Below are 20,044 nucleotides of genomic sequence, written 5' to 3' on the forward strand. Positions count from 1 at the left end.
CCCAAGATGTCCCAATAGGAGTGATGTATAAATATTGTATAACCATGAAAGGGATGAGGTAGTTGATATTGTCAGCCCTTTGACCTCTCTAGTTTTTCACATTTAAAAATGTAACTATTCAGTGGTCATGAGGATTTGCTTTTTATTTAATAAAATGTATTTGGATAACAAACACCAATGAGTTTCTCAAGGAGGTCATATAGGCAATCCCCAAAGTTTCTCATGCAGATCCCAGTTAATCTATTTCTCATACATTCCACCCTACAGCACAAAACAGCTTCTGTGTCTCATATCCAGCACGATGTTTGGCATAAAGCTTGATAAATGCTAAATAAAGGTATATTTGCTTTTTAAAAAAGAATTAAGATTTTCCTACTTAACATTTGAATTTTCTGTATCAATTCCCCTCTTTCTGTCCCCTTCACACAGAAATCAGGCAAACATGGGACAGAATGACAAGTAGACAAGGTACTAAAATTGGAGTGGCTACCTCACTCTTAGCAGAAGTTGCTAAAAGACCCTGCTAGCCTAAGCCCTTGTTAGAGCTCAATGCCATAGGTCTGATCCATCAAGGACATAGTTTGGATTTTTTTTTGGAGCATTTTTATTTTTTAGTACCATATCTAGTGATAAACTTTTCTTAAGAATGATATACTTGGACCATTCTTTATTTTCAAAGTTTTGCCAGCCAGATGAACAAGATTTCTTTTCTTTAAACTGAAGTATAGTCAGTTTACAATGTGTCAATTTCTGGTGTATAGCATGTTTGTCATACATATACATATATATATTCGTTTTCATATTCTTCTTCACCATAAGTTACTATGAAATTGAATATAATTCCCTGTGCTATACAGAAAAAACTTGTTGTCTATCTATTTTATATATAGTAGTTAGTATCTGCAAATTTCGAACTCCCAATTTATCCCTTCCCACCCCCTTGCCCCCTGGTAACCATAAGTTTGTTTACTCTGTGAGTCTGTTTCTGTTTTGTAGATAAGCTCATTTGTCTTTTTTTTTTAATTCCACATACAAGTGATATCATATAGCATTTTTCTTGCACTTTCTGGCTTACTTCACTTAGAATGGTTATCTCCAGGTCCATCCATGTTATTTTTTTTAATGGCTGAGTAGTATTCCATTGTATAAACATAACAGCTTCTTTAACCAGTTATATGTCGATGGACATTTAGGTTGTTTCCACGTCTTGGCTATTGTATACAGTGCTGCTATAAACACTGGAGAACATGTATCTTTTCAAATTAGAGTTCCCTCAAGATATATGCCCACGAGTGGGATTGCTGGATCATATGATAAGTCTATTTTTAGTTTTTTGAGAAATCTTCAATACTTTTTGCCATAATGGCTGCACCAGACTACATTCCCACCAACAGTGGAGGATCCCCCTGATGGTTCATCAGCAATATTGAGTATTTTTTCATGTGCATACTGGCCATTTGTATGTCTTCACTGGAGAATTATCTGTTTAGTCTTCTGCCCATTTTTGGATTGGGTTGTTTGGTTTTTTTTGTTATTAAGTTGTATGATCTGTTTATACATTCTGGAAATTAAGCCCTTGTCAGTTACATCATTTGCAAATATTTTCTCCCTTTCCACAGGTTGTTGTTTTGTTTTGCTTATGGTTTCCTTTGTTGTGCAAAAGCTTTTAAGTTTAATTAGGGCCTATTTGTTTATTTTTGCTTTTACTTCTATTGCTTGAGTAGACTACCCTAGGAGAACACTGCTAAGATTTATGTCATTAAATGTTTTGCCTATGTCTTCCTTCTAAGAGGTTTATAGTGTCTTGTCTTAAACAAAGTCCTGAAGCCATTCTGAGTTTATTTTTGTGTATGACATGAGGGGAGTGTTCTAACTTCACTAATTTACACGTGGCTGTCCAGTTCTCCCAACACCACTTGCCGAAGAGACTATCTTTTCTCCATTGTATATTCTTGCCTCTTTGTCTAAGATTAATTGACCATAAATCTGTGGGTTTATTTCTGGGCTCTCTATTCTATTCTGTTGATTCATGTCTGTTTCTATGCCAATACCATGCTGTTTTGATTATTATCAGAGCTCAGTGCCATAGGTCTGATCCATCCCACCCACATCAAGGACATAGTTTGAATTTTGATTGCTCCAAAGGTGGTTCAACTGAACTAAGATTACTTGTCATTTTCAATAGAATCAGTGTTCTTCACAGCAAAAAGGGCCAGATGAAAATGTATTAATACTGGTATAACCTATATTAGCATTCTGACCAATTAGCAGGACATAAAATCAACTTGGTGGATTTCAATCAGCATTTTAAAATAGAAATATAGAAATAAATGTAATTTATGATAGTGCTTCACACATAGTAAAGGTAAGTACTGTTTTGCAAAACTTTTGCTTCAGTTAATAATATCTGTGTATATCAACTGGGTGGCTGAAAAAGTTAAGGATCAAAGATCTTTCCCGATGGTTGTAATCTAATGGCTACACCAGGAATCCAGAGTAAGGGTTCAATTTCCAAATTAGAAGGAGTAACACTAGACAAACAGTTGATTTTAGATTATTTTGTTATAAGTGTCAACATGTATCACATACCCTGGGGACACCTTATAAAATGGCTTTTTAAGACCACACTGTTCACCACCATAAAATATTGAGTACAGATATGGTTATCCCCAAAATGGTATCTTAATAACTTACAACAAAAACCCAACATCAGTCTTCACACAACAAACTTATAAGCTTTACTCCAGCCCTAAGTTTTTGAACTGGAAATTTTTGGTGTGTAAAAACAACAGGAATTGCTTAATTTTAACGTTATATGAATATTGTGTCCTTTCCCACATTCTCAACACTGAAACCTAGTATCTTAAAAAGCTCTGCCAAAGCAAATTAAAGCCAAACAACAAAGGGCTCTAACTGGCCAAGATTCTGGCCTCTTCTTGCAGTTAAGAGGAAAGGAGGGCATCCAGGGAAAAAAAAAAAAAAACCAAAATCATACATTTTAAACTTGTATGTAGAGAATGGGGGGAATGAGGAAAAGGGCTGCTTAAGTTCCTTATCTTCTCTTTGACCCAAGGTCCCAAATTGCTCATAAAAATAAAGATGCTCGATGGACTGTGAACTATGAGTATCTATGTTGTCTTCTTCCAGAGGCTGCAAGTTTCATCTAAAAGAACATGAGTTCATACCTCAGTGAAGAATCTATCAGTGTATGAGGATATATCTTTGTCTGTTAAACAGGACTTCCATCTGTCTGAGCAATGTGTAAGCAGCCCACAGAAGAGGGAATGCTTTATTCTCTTTCCACTACCTTAGTATCTCAAACTCAACAAACAGCCCACTCCAAATGGTAAAGGGAGTGATCATCCAGATAATTTAGGCCTCCAATATCTCATTTTCACTTTATATTCAGACTACTCAGTCCTTGTCTTGCCTCAGCACAGTCCTGATTATACTCAAAAGAAAAAGAGAAAAAGGGGGACTTTCTCCAGGGCCTAATCTTTCAGTCACTACACCTGGAACATACAGAAACTCCAAGGGAGTATAAAGTTAAGGTTTTCTAGCTACAGCTCTTTCGAAGTAATGAAAGACAAACTGATTATGTTTCACATCCTGTGGGAGAAAGTAAGAGAAGCTGATTCCTGCCTCAGACTACTCAAAGATGGGTGTGCACCTAGTGCACATGGACAGCCAACTGCAAAGTTACCCTCTGAGAGATGTTATCAGGGCAGCCTCAATATTTTGTGCAGTTCCCTCTCCCTGGGTAAACTCTAAGACCCCATGGTAGACCCTGGCAATAGGTACACACCTGTGGTGATCAGCACCTTCACAGCCACCTGTGGAAGAGAAAAAAAGGCTTGGTATTGGTAGTGTGCATCACCAAGTACCAGCCAAAGTTAGTAGTTGCCTGGAAGACTGCAGCATGTGTGGACATGTGGAATGTTCACTCAACAGTAACTTAGGGTATCTGAAAAGAGAATAAAGAGAAAGAACCTGACCTGGTTTTGTGGATGACTGCCCAAATTATAGTTTCTAAAGAGTAAAACTTATCAGGTTGTAATTATTCCCTAGATTTTGGTATTTAGAGGAGAAAACTTTTCAGCTACAAATTCCATCATGCAACATACTGCTTATCACTAACTTATCAAACATCATCCCAAAACCCTTTCCTGATTCTTAAACACGTCTGTTCCCTCTTCTCTAACCCTTCCTGGCAACATGCCTCTCATCACATCAGAACACACAAAAGTTTTGTATACTTGTCTTCTTTTTTAGATGGCAAGTACTCTTAACAGTGGGGATCCTATCTTAATTACTCTGAGTACAAGGTAGACACTCGAAAGACAGCAGGCTGAAGAATACTAAACTTATCCAAGAACACCAGCAGGACCCAGACTCCCATTGCAAGGTTAGTCAAAGGAGCAGTGGATGGGGATTCAGGAGACAGGGCTTTCAGTCTCTATCACCTAGGTGTGCTATCTTGGGACAGTCAACCCCTGTGATTTTCTGCCTTCTTCGTAAAAATGAGGGGTAACTTTTCTTCAAATACAAATCTATTTTACAATAAAGTTTAATAATTAAAAACAAACAAAAAAGAGGAACACATTAGGTTTTATCTCAAAGGTTCTTTCTACTTCAGTTTAAGCAAAGTTTTCAAGACCCTTACTATCAACCAACCAGCCACCAAGCCAAACGTGAACATCAACACTGACCAGTTTCTTTATGAAGACATTATGCAAAATGGGGAAATCTTTCAAAACCAAGCATCTAATAATTATCTTCTTCTCAGCTTAAACGAAACTAATTTCCTATTCACTTTTTTCTTTTTATTGAACTCAGATTGGATTCCAATCCCTACATGAAAACAAAATCCATGAAAATGTGTATTCTACTAATAGGTTTCCCTCCTACACATTTCCTAACTCCCTTAATTTGTTCCATACAACCAAAACATCTAAATATCAGAAAGATTTCCAGCTGCTTTCTTGAAAAAGCTTTGTATACTGGCCAGTCCCACATTCCTGAGGGAATAAGAAAAATAAAGTCTAGGAGTAGAAATGACCTACAACCCCAAAGAATTAAACAGAAAATGAGAATTGAATTTTATTTCTAAGGGACTGAAATTCAGTTGTCACAAGACTTTCCTGTTGTTGCACTACTACTCATTTTCACATAACTTTCAAATTTTTAGGATGAGGTGACCATTTGTATTCAGGAACTCAGATTTCCTCTTTCCTCCATCCCTTCTTTTCCACTCACTCTAAAATTCTGATTCCATTCAATCAGTCTCTGCTTTCCTTAAGCACATACTCATCCACTGAGCAGGACTGACTAAGCTTTACAAAATCTCTTAATACATAGAGTAACACCCTCAATTCACTGTGATTTCAGCACAAGAGAAAACATGGTTGAAGAAAAATGAAGCAGCAAAAACTTCACCTCTATACCATACCTCTTACAGATGGAAATAATATCTTAAAGATGATATAGTCAAAGAACATGACACATGGCAGAAATAGCTCTATCTATGATACTAAAGTATATAGGTACTGAATATTAACAGCCACCCTACACACCCATTATCCATGTGTACAAATAGTTACTGAAGGCATCCTGACTGCAAGAGCCTCAAAAACATGGTATTGGGCCAGATTCTAGTATATGGTGCTAGATGAAGTGATATAGAAGTATTATGAATGCAGCTTCTTAAGCCTTCTATTGTCAATGGCACCCAGACCCTCATTTCGACTGTTAGGAAAGGACTGCTTACCTTCAATGTGCCGACGCACTGTCCAGACAGCATTGGGGTTACCAGGTAGCTCTGAGACAGCCATTTCTGATACCTGACAGAAGAGACAAACCACATATCCAGTGAGTATGAAACTCAGCTCCTTGCTCACAACTACACAAGCTAATACAGTTCCAATATGGCAGGAATCACACTGTATATACTAAATTAAAAGAATGGAACCATCCAGTCAGAAAGTACGTAAGAACCAAAATGCAAGAGGTATTAGCAATCCCCGTAAGACTTCAACAAGCAGCAATAGGATAGTTGTTGCATCCAAACCCACACAAAAAAGTGAGCATGTGGGAATGAAACAGGCCTTTTAAGTTAGCATCCCATTTCTTTCTCTCACTCCCATAAGGCCAAATTCCAACTCTCTTCACAGAACAATTCAAATGTTACATCCTTTAGGAAAAATCTTCCCTTATCCTCTTGGCTGGCAGTCATCTCCTCTTCCTTCTATAAGCTCTTACAGAAATCACAATCACCACCTCTTAGGATACTTATATAAAAAGTGATCTGAGGAACTGTTTTGTCCTTCCTACTAGATTTTTACACTCCTTAAGGTCAGAGTCAAGAATCCTCTGAATGTCCTACTGGTTCTTAAACAAGAACTCAAATGATCTAGAGGGGAAAACTGGGTGTGGGTTACACATGAACTGTCCTATACTGTCCTTGTAATTCTTCTGTAAATCCAAAACCATTCTAAAATAAAAATTTTATTGAATATTTCTTAAATGATCTAGAGACAAAAAAAATAAGCAGCCTAAAACACTGTACCTTTTATAGGAAGAACTCAAGTACATATGTGAAAGGTATTACTCTTTCGCTGGTTTACTGATGTAATAATAGGAGTACCTGATCATGGTACAGGAGAACCCTAGAAAGCTTCATCATCAATAAAATGTAAATGTCAGGTATACTACAGTCTATACACTGAATGTAGTATCTGACAGTGTCCCTGCTCAACTGAGACCATAATCTAGCTAGACAACAAGGTTCAACAAACAGACATAAAGGAACACAGCAATATTCAAGAATTTGAAAATATTTTTTATATATAACAAAGACTTTTTTTTATAGAATTAGGAAAAAGTGAGAGGGGGCAGGGGCTCCAAAACAATGATTCTTAATTGAATCCTTTATCTTTTATACCGTACACAAAATTTTCTGTAAATGCATGTATGTATTTTTTGTGTTGAGTACTTGCTTTCATTCATCAGCTACTCAACAGGATCCAATGAGCAGTAACCAATCAAGAACTACTGGTCTCAACTGCATTCGAATCATTGAAAATTGGGTGATCTGATGAATGCCAAAATATTCATTTTGGCAGAGTTAAAATGTTTTTGAACAGCAATATCAATAGCTAACACTTATTGAATATTGAACAGTTACCATATGCCAAACCTTGGTAACTGCTTCCTATACGTTCTCATTTAATTCACACAACAATCCTTTAAGGCAGGTGCTGTTATTAAGCCCATTTTACAGAAGAGGAAACAAAAGCTTAGTGATAGCTATTTAGTAGTAGTAGAGCCAGAATTCAAAACTGAGGTCATCTTGCCAGTGTTCCAATAAAAATTAACAAAAATAGGCAGTAGGCCTCTAAGAGCCTGGAATTTGCCGACCCCAAGCTCTAAAAGCAAACTGTCACAGGAAGCTTTATTTCACTCCTAACAAAATCAAGTCCAGGGCACTTGCTAAAAGGCATCAACACTAGAACCATGATGAGAAGAGGTTATGGGATCTGAGAAGATAATTTTGTCCATATTTTTTAGGTGTTCATATCACCCAGGAAGTCCAACAATAAAGGATTCATTAAATAAATTACGACCCACCTACTATGGAGGTTTATTGCAAAAACATTAAAAATAGTATAACTTTAGAGTACACAGTAATAAGGAATAAATTAAGTAAGATACAAAAATATATACACAGTATTAACAGTTAAAAATATAAGTATCTAAAAACTTTGAATTAAGACCTAAAAGTAAAGAGAGTAAAACGTGCCATGCAGATTTCCTAATGAAATTGCCATGAACCTAGAACTAATAAAGGTGTTTTTCCCCTTTTATCTCCATTTGCCAAATTTTTCAAATATGCCCACTGTGCCAACATGATAAGAATAGGAAATGTACACTCTAAACTGTATGGAAATAAGGGAGGAAGAAAACATTGTTTCACAGAAACATTAAATACATTTTTAATCTCATCAGAATAAAGCCAAAGGTTGCGTTATCAATGCTTCCCTCCGAACTCTGCAGATGATCTAGAAATTTCAATCTTACCTCAAGTCCATGCCTTAAGACTCTCAGAGATGACCGGGGTCCCCTACCACAGGCCACATACAGCTGTGGAGTGTCTTCATTGGCCAGATCAGCTATCTGCAAGGAGAAAGTTAGGGGGGAAAATGTCTGCTTGTGATAATTCTCCGCACCCAAACCTGATTATTCTCAGGGAGACAAACCACTTTTTAGTAGGTAGGCTTTTTAGTATATTAGGCTGTAAATATTGCTACAGTTTCTGGGGATATGAAATGAAAAAGACCCAACATTCCAAAAAGCAAGCCAGTCTGAAGCAAGTTTTACCAACAAAAAGAGGCTTATATTGCTTCTTGAGTTAATGAAGTATTTTTTTTTTACAGTAAGTGAAGCTGTTATATAACAAAGTAAAACTTTGGTGTTTCCTTCCAACTAAAAATACAGATAATAAACTATATGATCATTATCTGTGACTCTGTCACCAACATTAAAGTTTACAGATACCGCCAATTATCACTTCTCTCATCACTACTTCAAAACTGTATTTTTTAGACCTGCATTTTAGAATGCACATGATCACAGTTACCCTATCTACAGATGTTCTTATGATTTGTCTGATCAACTAATGGGTAACTTTGCACCTGGTTGTTTGCCACCAAATGGGGAAGCCATGTGTTCTTGTACTAGTAACCCAGACATCTAGCTGCTTTCCAGTACTATTAGAGGTCAGTTATTTGTATTTGTAATTTTGTCAAGCTGTACAACTCAAATGAAAATTTTTGACTGCCTGTAAGGCAGTGCCGCCTACTGTAACATGGATGAACAAGCGGCTTGTGAGCGTATACAGCCTTCACACTGATTTCTTAAAAAAAAAAAACTTAACTCACCTATTTCAAAAGCATCTTGTTATTTTAAAGCCCATTACAGAAGCACATATATTAATTTTTCACAACCTAAAAAATTACTTGCTATCTTGACAATCGGGTTTATTACTATATACATTTAAAAATATTATTCAGAGAGGGGATCCAGATGACTCATCAGGCTAGTAGAGATACGTAGCAAAAAATGCTTACAGTACTGCTAAAGATACCTGAACTTCCTGTTCATTTTATTCTTGATCTACAAACTATTTACACAATTATTTCCTCAAATTCCAATGAAAACAGAAAAAAAAAATTACTAATAACCCAATTAGGAATTACTCATACTTATTTTCTACTGCCCTTAGAACTAACCCTTTCCCAGGAAGAAGGAAAAGCAGTTAATTTCAGAACTGTTCATTTTGCCAGGAAGAGTGACTGATTGCCGACCTCAGTCCCCAGCACACAGTTAGCAAAACTCTCTCTTACTGAAAGTATAATCATCTAGACAAGGTCAGGTGGTACCTAATGATCACTGGAACCCAAGGAATCCAGGATACACTGACCTGATAAAATTCCTGTTACACTTGAACACCAGCAGTGGGAGACAAAAATCCCCATCCTGGGCCACCCTGGGTTCCTAAAAAGGTTCTGTTACTGAATGATCCTAGTGTCTCTGGAGTATTTTAAGGAGGAAATGAGTGTTAAAATGAGATAAATATAGGAATTCATAGACTCTTCAGTGATAAAAGGTCTATTTCAGAATCCCGTGATGAGGGCACTACGTTAAAAAGAAAAACACACATAGGTGCAGAGAAAATGCCTGGAAACAATCACTGGAAGCTGTTAATGGTGAAGGATTGGTGCAATGGAGGGTTGAAAAGACTGGGGGTAGGATTTTTTCTTTTCTTTTTTTTCCCCCTCTAACAAAAGATTTATTGGTCCGTGGTCATTAACTGAGAAGTCAATTTAACAAGGAGAGCCTCAGTTAACATTTTTGTGTCAAGTAACATGCGTTTAGAACTTCTCTGGAGAAAGCACAGAATGAAACTCTAATCACGAGTGAGGAATATTTAATTACTGCCCGCGTTATTGAGCCAACAAATATTTACTGTGCACTCAACTCAGCTTGCCACTGTCTTTAGAGGATACAAAAATTCATGACTCCTGATTTTTAAGACCTAATATTCTTCGAAAGATAAAACATGTTTGAAAAAAATCTCTAATTCAGGGCTTTATATGCCAACTGCTAGAGGTGTACCTCAGTCAAAGTTCTAAAAAAGGTGAAATTCCATTCAACAAGGCCAATGGGAACAGCTTCAAAGGGAAGCAGAACAGAGATGGGCTGGGCTTCCCAATAAAAGAATCCAAATCTTTCACCATGGCCCAGGATTTTTTTTTTTTTTTTAGCTTTGTACAATCTGAATTTTTATAAAACAAGACTTTTATAATAAAAAAAAAATTAAGCCCTAGGATTTATGTGATGGTTTTTAATCACCCAAATACATTTAGCTGCTTCACCCTTAACACTGGCAATTCCACAGACATGCTGCTAAACCTAACTCTTAAACTAGACCTTAATTTAATTGGAGTTAAAACTTTAAATTCATTCAGATTAAAAAACAGCTGGCTGGCACTGCTCATTATAGTGACTGAAAAGACCCACACCTGGCAAAACAAAATGGGAGAGAGGCTGTCCAACTCATCAACCAGCACAAGGTTTTTGAGTGGTCTTGGCTGAAAGAAGAATGTGTCTCCTTCTTCCAGAGGCATGGCAGATGAAAACTCAGGTTCTTCATCATCATCTCCAAGATGTGCAATTTGATATAAGTAACTGGGGAAAAGCAAAAGACTTTAGTTAAAATGCTTTGTCTTATGTACAACATGATAAGTATAATTAACACTAATATGCTATATATGGAAGCTGTCAAAAGACAATAAATCCGAAGAGTTCTCAACGCAAGGGAAAAAAATTTTTTTTCTATTTCTTTAATGTTATACCAAATGAGATGATGGATGTTCACTAAACCTACTGCAGTAATCATTTCATGACGTATGTAAGTCAAATCATTATGTTGCACACCTTAAACTTACACCCATGTATGTCAATTATATCTCAACACAACTGGAAGAAAAAAAGCAAATAGCATTTTTAAAAAATTTTCTGTCTGAAGATGTTTGCCATCCAGATAATGCTCATAAATCACTTTATGCTGAGTCAGCATCTATAGTTTGAAATCTCTGCTTATCTGAGTGAGCTTTTCTACTTAAGAGCAGGGGCAAAAAATGTAAGACTATTGAATTCAAACTGGTACAGTGACAAGAAGTTACAGCATACAGTGGTTAAAAAGCACTGAGCCTCTACTAGAGTGCCTGGATTTGAATCCTAGTTCTGCCCCTCAGTTGTGTTATTACTTTATCTCTCTGTGCCTCATTTGCCTTGTTTGCAAAATTGAACAATACTTCCCAATAGAATTCAATGAGTACTTAGAGCATTACATCGCATCTAATAAGAACAATTTTTGTCAAATAAAATGAAATATGGATAAAGGAAATCCAAAGAAAATCTATAACCACTTCCCATTTTAACCATTAACCAGGCCAAATCTAACAAAAAAAACACTGATGACTTTGTAAAAGTATGCAGATAATATTATTCCTAACAACGAAACATAAACATATCCAGAAATAATAAGCAACAAAATCATCTTGCTTTTCTGTCTGTCCTCTGGCTCTATAAACTGATTCAAACACAAAACACACACACACACACACACACAAAAGAGAGAGAGAAAGAGAGAGAGAAAGGAATTTAGGAGTAGATAATCTGTAACAATATACCATCACAAACTGAGTATGCAATGAGCCTACTTGTGGGAAGCAGCTCAATTAAAATAAAACACTACACTGCTGCTGGTCATGTTTATTCTTTAAGTAATATAGCAAACTTTCAATACAAAGCGCTTTGAACAACCGAATGTAGCTTTTTAGGAGCAGGATAAATGATTAAATCAGGGTCTCAAATAAGCCAAATAAACATCAGCATTTAACTTTGGTAAACCCATCAGATTCTATGCTAAATTATGGAAAAGCAAGTAGTTGTTATCCTTGAACGATTTACAAATGCATCGAGAAGACAGAATATAAAAAGTTAAGTAATACAAACTCCTTATTCAGGCAAGGTGTCTATATACAGATGATAAAGATCACCTGTCAAAGATACCTTCCCTGTCTAGTAACTGCTAGATAACCAAAAGGATGCTGGGTTCACTATCTCTATCACAGGAAAGGTTGCTCTGGTTGAATCAGTTTCCATGACTATAGTGCTATGCTTCAGAGCAGGAACTTTGGAACCAGGTGGTCTAGGTTTTAGTCAGATTTAGTTGTGTGATCAAATTTCTTAAATTCTGTGACACCAGTTCCCTAAACTATAAATGGGATAACAACACTGTTATAGAGTATGTTACTCATTAATATTTGTAAAGTGCTTAGAACATAGTAAACGGTCAATTAAGTGTTTGATGAACAGGTTGCCTTATCAGTTAACACCCATAGTACATGTTTCTGATATCCCAAATCACCACTCTTAAGTCTTCTAGATTTCAGCAGCAGCAGTAATGGCTAATTTCTCACAAGCTCAAACCCATCTCACTCTGATAAATATCCCATCTGTGCATTGTAAGCTTTCTGGCCTCTGCCCCAAAACATCTATTCCAGGAGAGGATGCCTGAGCAACAGAAGGTGCAGGAGAGATCATGCCCCCAGGAGTAACTTTCAACCCAGGAGGGAGAGGAGCTGGTGTTAACCTCCAGGCGGCCAATTTCAGAGGCATTCTGCATGCTTCTCAGCAGGTCTTGACAGAAGCCAGTTTCCATAGCCCACAGCAGGAACCTTGGCAACACACCCTTAATACTGGCTTGTCTTCTTTCCCTACCTCTCCCCACTGATCTCTCACTCTTGCTTCCTGCAATTACCTCCCAGTAATCTACCTGGCACCTTAGTCCTTTTCTCAGGCTTTGCTTACAGGAGAACCCAAGATAAGACAATATAAGAAAAGCATTCAGAACAGTGCCTGATACATACAGACAAGTACTCAACAAATGTACACCACTATTCTTCAGAACAAAAGAAATCACTGTCTGTATTAAAAACTTTTAGAAGACTTTATAGACTATAGGGATGTGTAAATCCTAGCAAACACACTATCTGCACAAGGTAATGGGCAAGAAGATAATACCTTATGTCTGCAGCTATAGCCTTATCAGTACAGGTTATTATGTAAGTTTTTAATGTCTGCCAATCTACTAGATGAAAAAAATGGTACCCTCTTTTGATTGGCATTCCTTCAATTATGAATGAGCTTAAAAATCTTTTTACATATTATACCTATAGACCACTGGTATGTCTTTTACTGTGAAAAGCATGCTCAAATCCTGTAACCATTTTTCTATTGACTGAACTGCTCATTTTTATTCAATGATTTTCAAAAGCTTATTAACTCTCCCTTTGTCATGTACCGAAAAGAAAAAAGGTTCCTCACACTGTTGGTGGGAATGTAAAATGATACCATCTTTTGAAAGACAATTTGGCATTCCTATCAAAATCTCACCCCACATACAGGAATTTTAACTATGGCTTTATTCAGCTAATGTGCCAAGATATACCCACAAAGTCCATTTTAGCACTGTTTATAATAGCAGAAGTACAAACCACCTAAATACCCAGCAATAGGGGATATAGCCATAAAATATTATGTAGCTGGTAAAAATGTATACTGTACACCAAATGCAATGTATGGGTCTTGCTAATATTCTGATCTGAACAGATCAACTGGAGAAATATTGAGACAATAGAGAAATCTGAATATTAACTGGCCATTTGATTATATTAATAAACTATTATTATTTTCGGGAGGTGTAAATAAAGTAAGATTTGTCATGGGTTGGCCTTTGTTGAAGCTGAGTGATGGGCACATGCAGTTATACTGAATAGTGTTATTCATTAATTATACTATTCTCTCTTCCTTTGTGCCTGTTAGAAAATTTCCATAATGAAAAAAGAAAATAAAAATTTTAAGTGAAAAATAAAGACTCATTGATACAGAAAGTTTTTTTTAAGATGTACTGCTTTTTTGAAAAAGTAAACTAATAGTTTTTTATAGAATGTTTCAGTTCTCTAAACTAAAACTACATATACATGTTAGAAAGTAAAGATAATGGAAGTAGATAACAACAAAATGTTAAAGTGACTATTCTGGAATCCTAGGATTATGAGTAGTTTTTATTACTTATTTGCTCTTTATTCACTCTCCAAAACTTTCTACATTCCAGAGTAAAATAACAAGAACGGGAGTAATCAACATTTACTGAATGCTCCCACAATAAAAGTACTTTTTAGTATCTGACATTTGTATTAAATACCCACGAAATCCAGTAAGATATACATTATTATTATCCCCACTTGATAAAGGAGAAAATTGAGACATACTGCTAGAAAACATAAAACCAAGATTGTAATCCAGGCAGTGTGACTTCAGAGTTTACGGTAGGCTATACTGCCTCTCCCAAAATGTCCCTGACTAAAGGATAGTATAGGAAATTACACAGAGATAGGATTAAGCAATTAACAGAAGATATACTGCTAGGCAAATAAATGAAAAAAGTCCAATCTTTTTATTAAACAAAAATTTTACCAAATTAGCAAAGCTTGAAATATATATATATATATTCCTAGTGTCGACAATATGAAGCAAAATAGACAACATACCCTGCTGCAAAACATAAATCAGCAAAAACTTTTAGTAATTAAGCAATGTGTCAAAAACTTTGAAAACGTGTACTCTTCAATCTAGCAACCATATCCTTAAGTCTATTTAACAACAAATAAAAGCTTATTTAAGTAAATTAACTCATGCCCACATAATGGAATATTGTATAGGCATTAAAAATGATGTACATTCAACAAATAATGTTAGGACAACTGATTTCCACATGAACTTAAACTGCTACTTAGCACCCTATAAAAATTTTAACTCATGCACACCAATGTTCATAGCAGCACTATCTACAATAGCTAAGACATGAAAGTAACCTAAGTGTCCATTGACAGTTGAATGGATAAAGATGTGGTGTGGATGTGCGCATGCGCATGCAAATGCATACACATACACACACACACACACATACACACACACACACAAATATAACGCAGCCATAAAAAGAATGAAATACTGCCATTTGCAGCAACATGGATGGACCTAGAGATTATCATACTAAGTGAAGCCAGACAGAGAAAGACAAATATTATCTGATATCACTTACATGTGGAATCTAAAAGCACAAATGAACTTATTTTAAAAAGAACAATAGTAACCTAAAATGAAAAACATGAAAACAAATATACATGACTGAAACATTATATGATATACCAGAAATTGATGCAACATTGTAAACTGACTATACTACCAAACAAAAAGAAAAAAGAAAAAAGCAGCAGCAGACTCAGATACAGAAAATAAACTTACAGTTTACCAAAAGGGAAAGGGGCAGAGAATAAATTAGCAGTATGGAGTTAATACATACATAGTACTATATATAAAATAAAGAACAAGAATTTACTGTATAGCACAGAGAATTATATTCAATATCTTATAATAATCTGTAATGGAAAAAAATCTGAAATGAAAAAATGTGAAACACAATACTGTAAATCAACTACAGTTCAATTTTAAAAAGCGGATCAACAACCTAATCATAAAAAATAAATTCATAAAACCCTGAGAAGAAAACGGGTAAATCTTCATACCCTTGAATTTAGCAATGGATTCTTAGAATACAAAAAGCACAAGGAACAAAGGAAAAAAGGATAAACTGAACTTCATCAAATTAAAAACTTTAGTGCATCAAAAAACATTATCAAGAAAATGAAGACAACTACAGAATAGGAAAACATATTTGCAAACCATGAATCTGATAACAGATTAATACTCAGAATATTAAAAAAAACTCTTGCAAATAAAAAAAAAGACAAACCACCCAAGTAAAAAACTTAAACATTTCTCCAAAGGTAAACAAATGACCAATTAGCACATGAAAAGATACTCAACATCACTAATCCCAGGTGAAACGCAAATCAAAACCACAAAGAAATACCACTTCACATCTATTGCCTATAACCAAAAAAGTGAAAAAATAACAATCGTTGCTGAGGATATGGAGATACTGGAACCCTCACATACTAGAAATGTAGAATGGCACAGTGGCTATAGAAAAGCTCAGCAGTTCCACATATGACCCAGCAATTCCACTCTTGGATACATAGCCAAACAAATTTAAAAAAGACTCAAACAGATAAATTTGCAGACTAATGTCCAATGCAGCATTTTCACAATAGGCAAAAGGTGGAAAGAATCCAAGTGTTCATTAACAGATAAACAAAATGTGGTAGACATACAGTAGATTATTATTCAAAGATAAAAAATAAAGTGCTGATAATGCTACACATGAACCCTGAAAATATTATGATATAAGCTAAGAAAAATAAGTCAGACAGGAAAGAGCAAATGTTGTACCATTCCACTTAGGTTACTAGGAGCTAGGAAACAGGAATGGGGAATCATTCCCTAATCAGTACAGAGTTTCTGTTTGAAGTGATGAAAAAGTTTGGGAAAATGGCAGTGATGACTACACAACACTGTAAATGTAATCAATGCTACCAAATTAAAGTTAAAAATGGTTAAAATAGCAAATTTTGTTATATACATTTTACCACAAAAAAGTGGAGGACAAAAAGATGCTACCAAAAAGTAAATGATGTTAAAGATCTGTTTATTGGTATAGAAAAATATTTATCATTTATTACTATATTTTAAAAGCAAGTTACAAAAAAATATATAGTGCATAGTTGTATGCTGTAAAAACATTTAAATATATATACACTTCAGAAGGGTACACAAAAATATCTTTGGGTAGAAGGATTATAGGTGACATTTTTGCTTACATACACGTTCTGACTTTTCGACAATGAAAATTCCTTAAGAAAAAAACTAAAAAAATAGAAATGGATTAAAAACAGACGTAACAGACTTAATGTGAAAAGTGCAACAAAACAGCTATAAATTGGGAAAAGGAGTAATAACAGGACAGTTGGAATAAAATCAATGAGGATGAACAAAAGGCATGTTAAAGATAAGGAGAAATGGCATACAATCCCAGAATCCTAGACAACACCTTCATTTTCATTATGAAGAAATAGCTTTAGACAAGTGGTTTACACAGACTTTAGCTAGAGGTCAGATGTAATGTATTTGTCAATGAAAAGCCATCAGAGATTGTAAAACAGGGATGTGGAAATTATTTCAGCAAAGTTGTGTCTTATCTGCTTAATGAGATGACTCTATAAAGGTTGAGTTTTATAGGAAAGAATACATAGCAATAAAAAAACTAGGGAACTAACTCAGACTAGAACCACAAAAAAGGTATACAGAAGTAAAAGCAGAACTTAGCATTCAACTGAAAGTTGTGGAGGACAGCAAAAACTGAGATTTTTACACTCAAGTTGCTAGAACTGGCCCATCAGACATTAACAGAAACGGTGAGGTTGGGAGGGTTGGTGATGTGGCTGGGAAGCTGTGGGTACCAATGAGCTTCAACTGCAGATTTATGTAAGAGAAGTGTTTGTGTAACATCTATTTGATACTAAGCAGTTCAACAAACATTTAATGAAATGTTCAGCAAAAATCAAGAGATCACTTCTAAGGCTATTTTTTGCAGCTACCCACAGGTATTGATTGAAGCCACTGAAGCAGAGGAAGACATCAAGAGAAAAAATGTAAAAGGGAACAGAGGGCAAAACTTTTTTTGAAGAAACTAAAACATTCCTGGGGAAAGCTCAGTGGCCTGGGAGCTACATCTCCCTCCCATCAACTTTTATAGTAACCAGGGTGAAACAGGGTAATAAAAGTATTACTTACTGATTTCCAAATTCTGATGCTACAAAAAGGAAGCCTGTTTTAAGCACACACATGGCAGCAGCAACAGGCACAGTATCAAAATACTTGAGCCGGATCTCAGTAACCTAGAATAAAAGGAGAAAAAGATTCTAGTGTGTAGGCAAGTGAAGCTAGCTCACGGAAGGTAGCCCAGTATTATGATAGCTTAAAGCAGCAAATAAAGTACTGTCCTTCATATCCATACCACAGGTCAGCAAACTACAGCCTGCAGACCTGGCATGCCCATTCGTTTACATACTGCCTATCGCTGCTTTTGTGTCATAATAGCAGAGATGAGCAGCTGAGACAACCACACAGCCTACAAAAGCTGATAATGTTCACTACCTGGCCTTTACAAAAAAAGCTTGCCAACTCTTGAACTAAACAGGTATCTATTAAATTGCCCTGTATTCAGAGTTCCTCCATGGAATGAAAGAAGTAGAAGACCATGTGTATTACCAGTTTTCATTAGACATGGAGAGCTTTCTCTTGCTATTCAGTAAAAGTAGCATTATCCAGTCTCATATTATATGTGAGACTATCAGACCAGAAATCTCTTAAACCAGAGTGGGAAAACCTACATTCATATACCAGTTCCAAGCTTTACACGTTGATTCCCCACTGTGGATTGGGTACCCCTGAGGAAACACAACTGTCACCCAGATTTGGGTGATGTGGCAATCAACATGTTAAAAGCCTTAACACCTTACACAACCACTTTTTAAGGCATTCTGTTTCAATTTTTTTAATGTGTAAAGTATAAACTGTCCTTTCTACCTCAATGAGTAGATGCAATGAACAAACGGTTTATAGAACCACTTTGTAAACCTTAAATGTACTTACCAGTTTTTAAATGTTATATTAAAATTAGAATGAAATTGTAGGAAGTTATCAAACTAAACTAACCATAACAAATGGGCTTTTTTCATTTTTTTCCCCCTTCAGCTATGGTCAACTTACCATATCTTCATCTGTCTCCAAAGTAATCTTAAAGATATCTCCCTGCTCTGTTTGGGCCAAAAAGAAGAACATCGATTTGGTCTTATGGGTGGCAGAGCAGACAAAAATCATTCCTCTTTCAGGGTCATCCAGGTCATTCTAGCAAAGTCAAATACACAACCAACATCTTAGAAATGAGTATTTCTTATTTCTGGAATTCAGCATCTTACCAACAAGGACCATACAGGCCACCCAGGGCCTAAAGGCACCTGAAACCTCTCCATACAAGCTTTGACCCAGAGCAGCCTACCAATCACAAGACTAAAACACAATAACCAAAAATCCTTGTCTACTATAGATACATAAGCCTGGGTTAAAAAAAAAAAAAAAAAAAAAAAGCCACAACTTCACTCTACAGCCTGATCAGATCAATAAGGTAAGAACTATCTCCAAAGAAAAATGTCAAGAGAAGAGACATGAAATGTAAACAACCATCATTTCAGGCTGTGAATAAAAGACTCTTAACATGTCCACAACAATACCATCCATCATCAGTTCAATTTTTTTTTTCCTATTCTGTATCAACTTCCCTGATTCCTAAAAGGCATCCCCCTTGGCTAGATTTTTTTTTTTCTTTTAATGTATCCAGCATTTTGTACTTCTCTCAGAGTAAGCCCTTTGAGGGAAAAACATGTTTTGTACTCCTTTGTAGACCCAAAGCCAAGTACAGCACTTGGGTCAGGTGCTCAATAAATTTCTAGTAAACTAAATTGAATTACTTCCCACCCCTTACTAAGAATTTAACTTGCTAATCTTATCAGATTTTCTAAAATTAATGGACTCTTACTCGGATGCCATGTAGTAGACAAACTAAGTCCTAAAACATTTAACCCCAGGACCTATAACTTAATATTAAAAAGATAAATCATCCAGGGTGAGAAGAGAGATTGAAGAAGCAGAGATCAAGCAGGATTAGCCATGTGCTGTTCATAACTGCTGAAGATGGATCCACAGAAGTTCATTATACATACAATCACCCCTCGGTATCTGCAGGGGACTGGTTCAAGGAGCCCCCAATGATACCAAAATCCATGGATGCTATACAAAATGAGGTGGTAAAAGGAATAGTCAGCCCTCCATATCCACAGATGCTAACTGCAGATACAGAGGGCCAATTGTATGCTTAATAATTTCCAGGGTAAAC

General features: G+C 35.8%; 1 protein-coding gene and 1 non-coding gene across 4 annotated transcripts in view; both read right to left on the reverse strand.

Moving 5' to 3' along the window:
* SF3B3 (splicing factor 3b subunit 3) overlaps positions 1-20,044 on the reverse strand; it is a 44,046-nt gene that overhangs the window by 15,946 nt on the left and 8,056 nt on the right. For 2 of the 3 annotated variants that reach the window (XM_006172727.2, XM_032486702.1), the window contains exons 7-11: positions 18,862-18,999; positions 17,884-17,987; positions 10,581-10,746; positions 8,077-8,172; positions 5,768-5,840 (exon numbers count right to left, since the gene is read on the reverse strand). In XM_006172727.2, coding sequence (XP_006172789.1) covers positions 5,768-5,840; positions 8,077-8,172; positions 10,581-10,746; positions 17,884-17,987; positions 18,862-18,999 — 577 coding nt within the window. Of the gene's footprint in view, positions 1-3,805; positions 3,834-5,767; positions 5,841-8,076; positions 8,173-10,580; positions 10,747-17,883; positions 17,988-18,861; positions 19,000-20,044 lie in introns of all 3 variants that reach the window. The other variant, XM_014551383.2, reaches the window with a different exon arrangement.
* Positions 19,256-19,347, reverse strand: LOC116666147. Its single transcript, XR_004322996.1, has one exon. It is a non-coding gene; the product is annotated as a small nucleolar RNA SNORD111 (small nucleolar RNA).

The sequence above is a fragment of the Camelus ferus genome, chromosome 9 (genome assembly GCF_009834535.1).
Source record: "Camelus ferus isolate YT-003-E chromosome 9, BCGSAC_Cfer_1.0, whole genome shotgun sequence".
Taxonomy (NCBI): Eukaryota; Metazoa; Chordata; class Mammalia; order Artiodactyla; family Camelidae; genus Camelus; species Camelus ferus.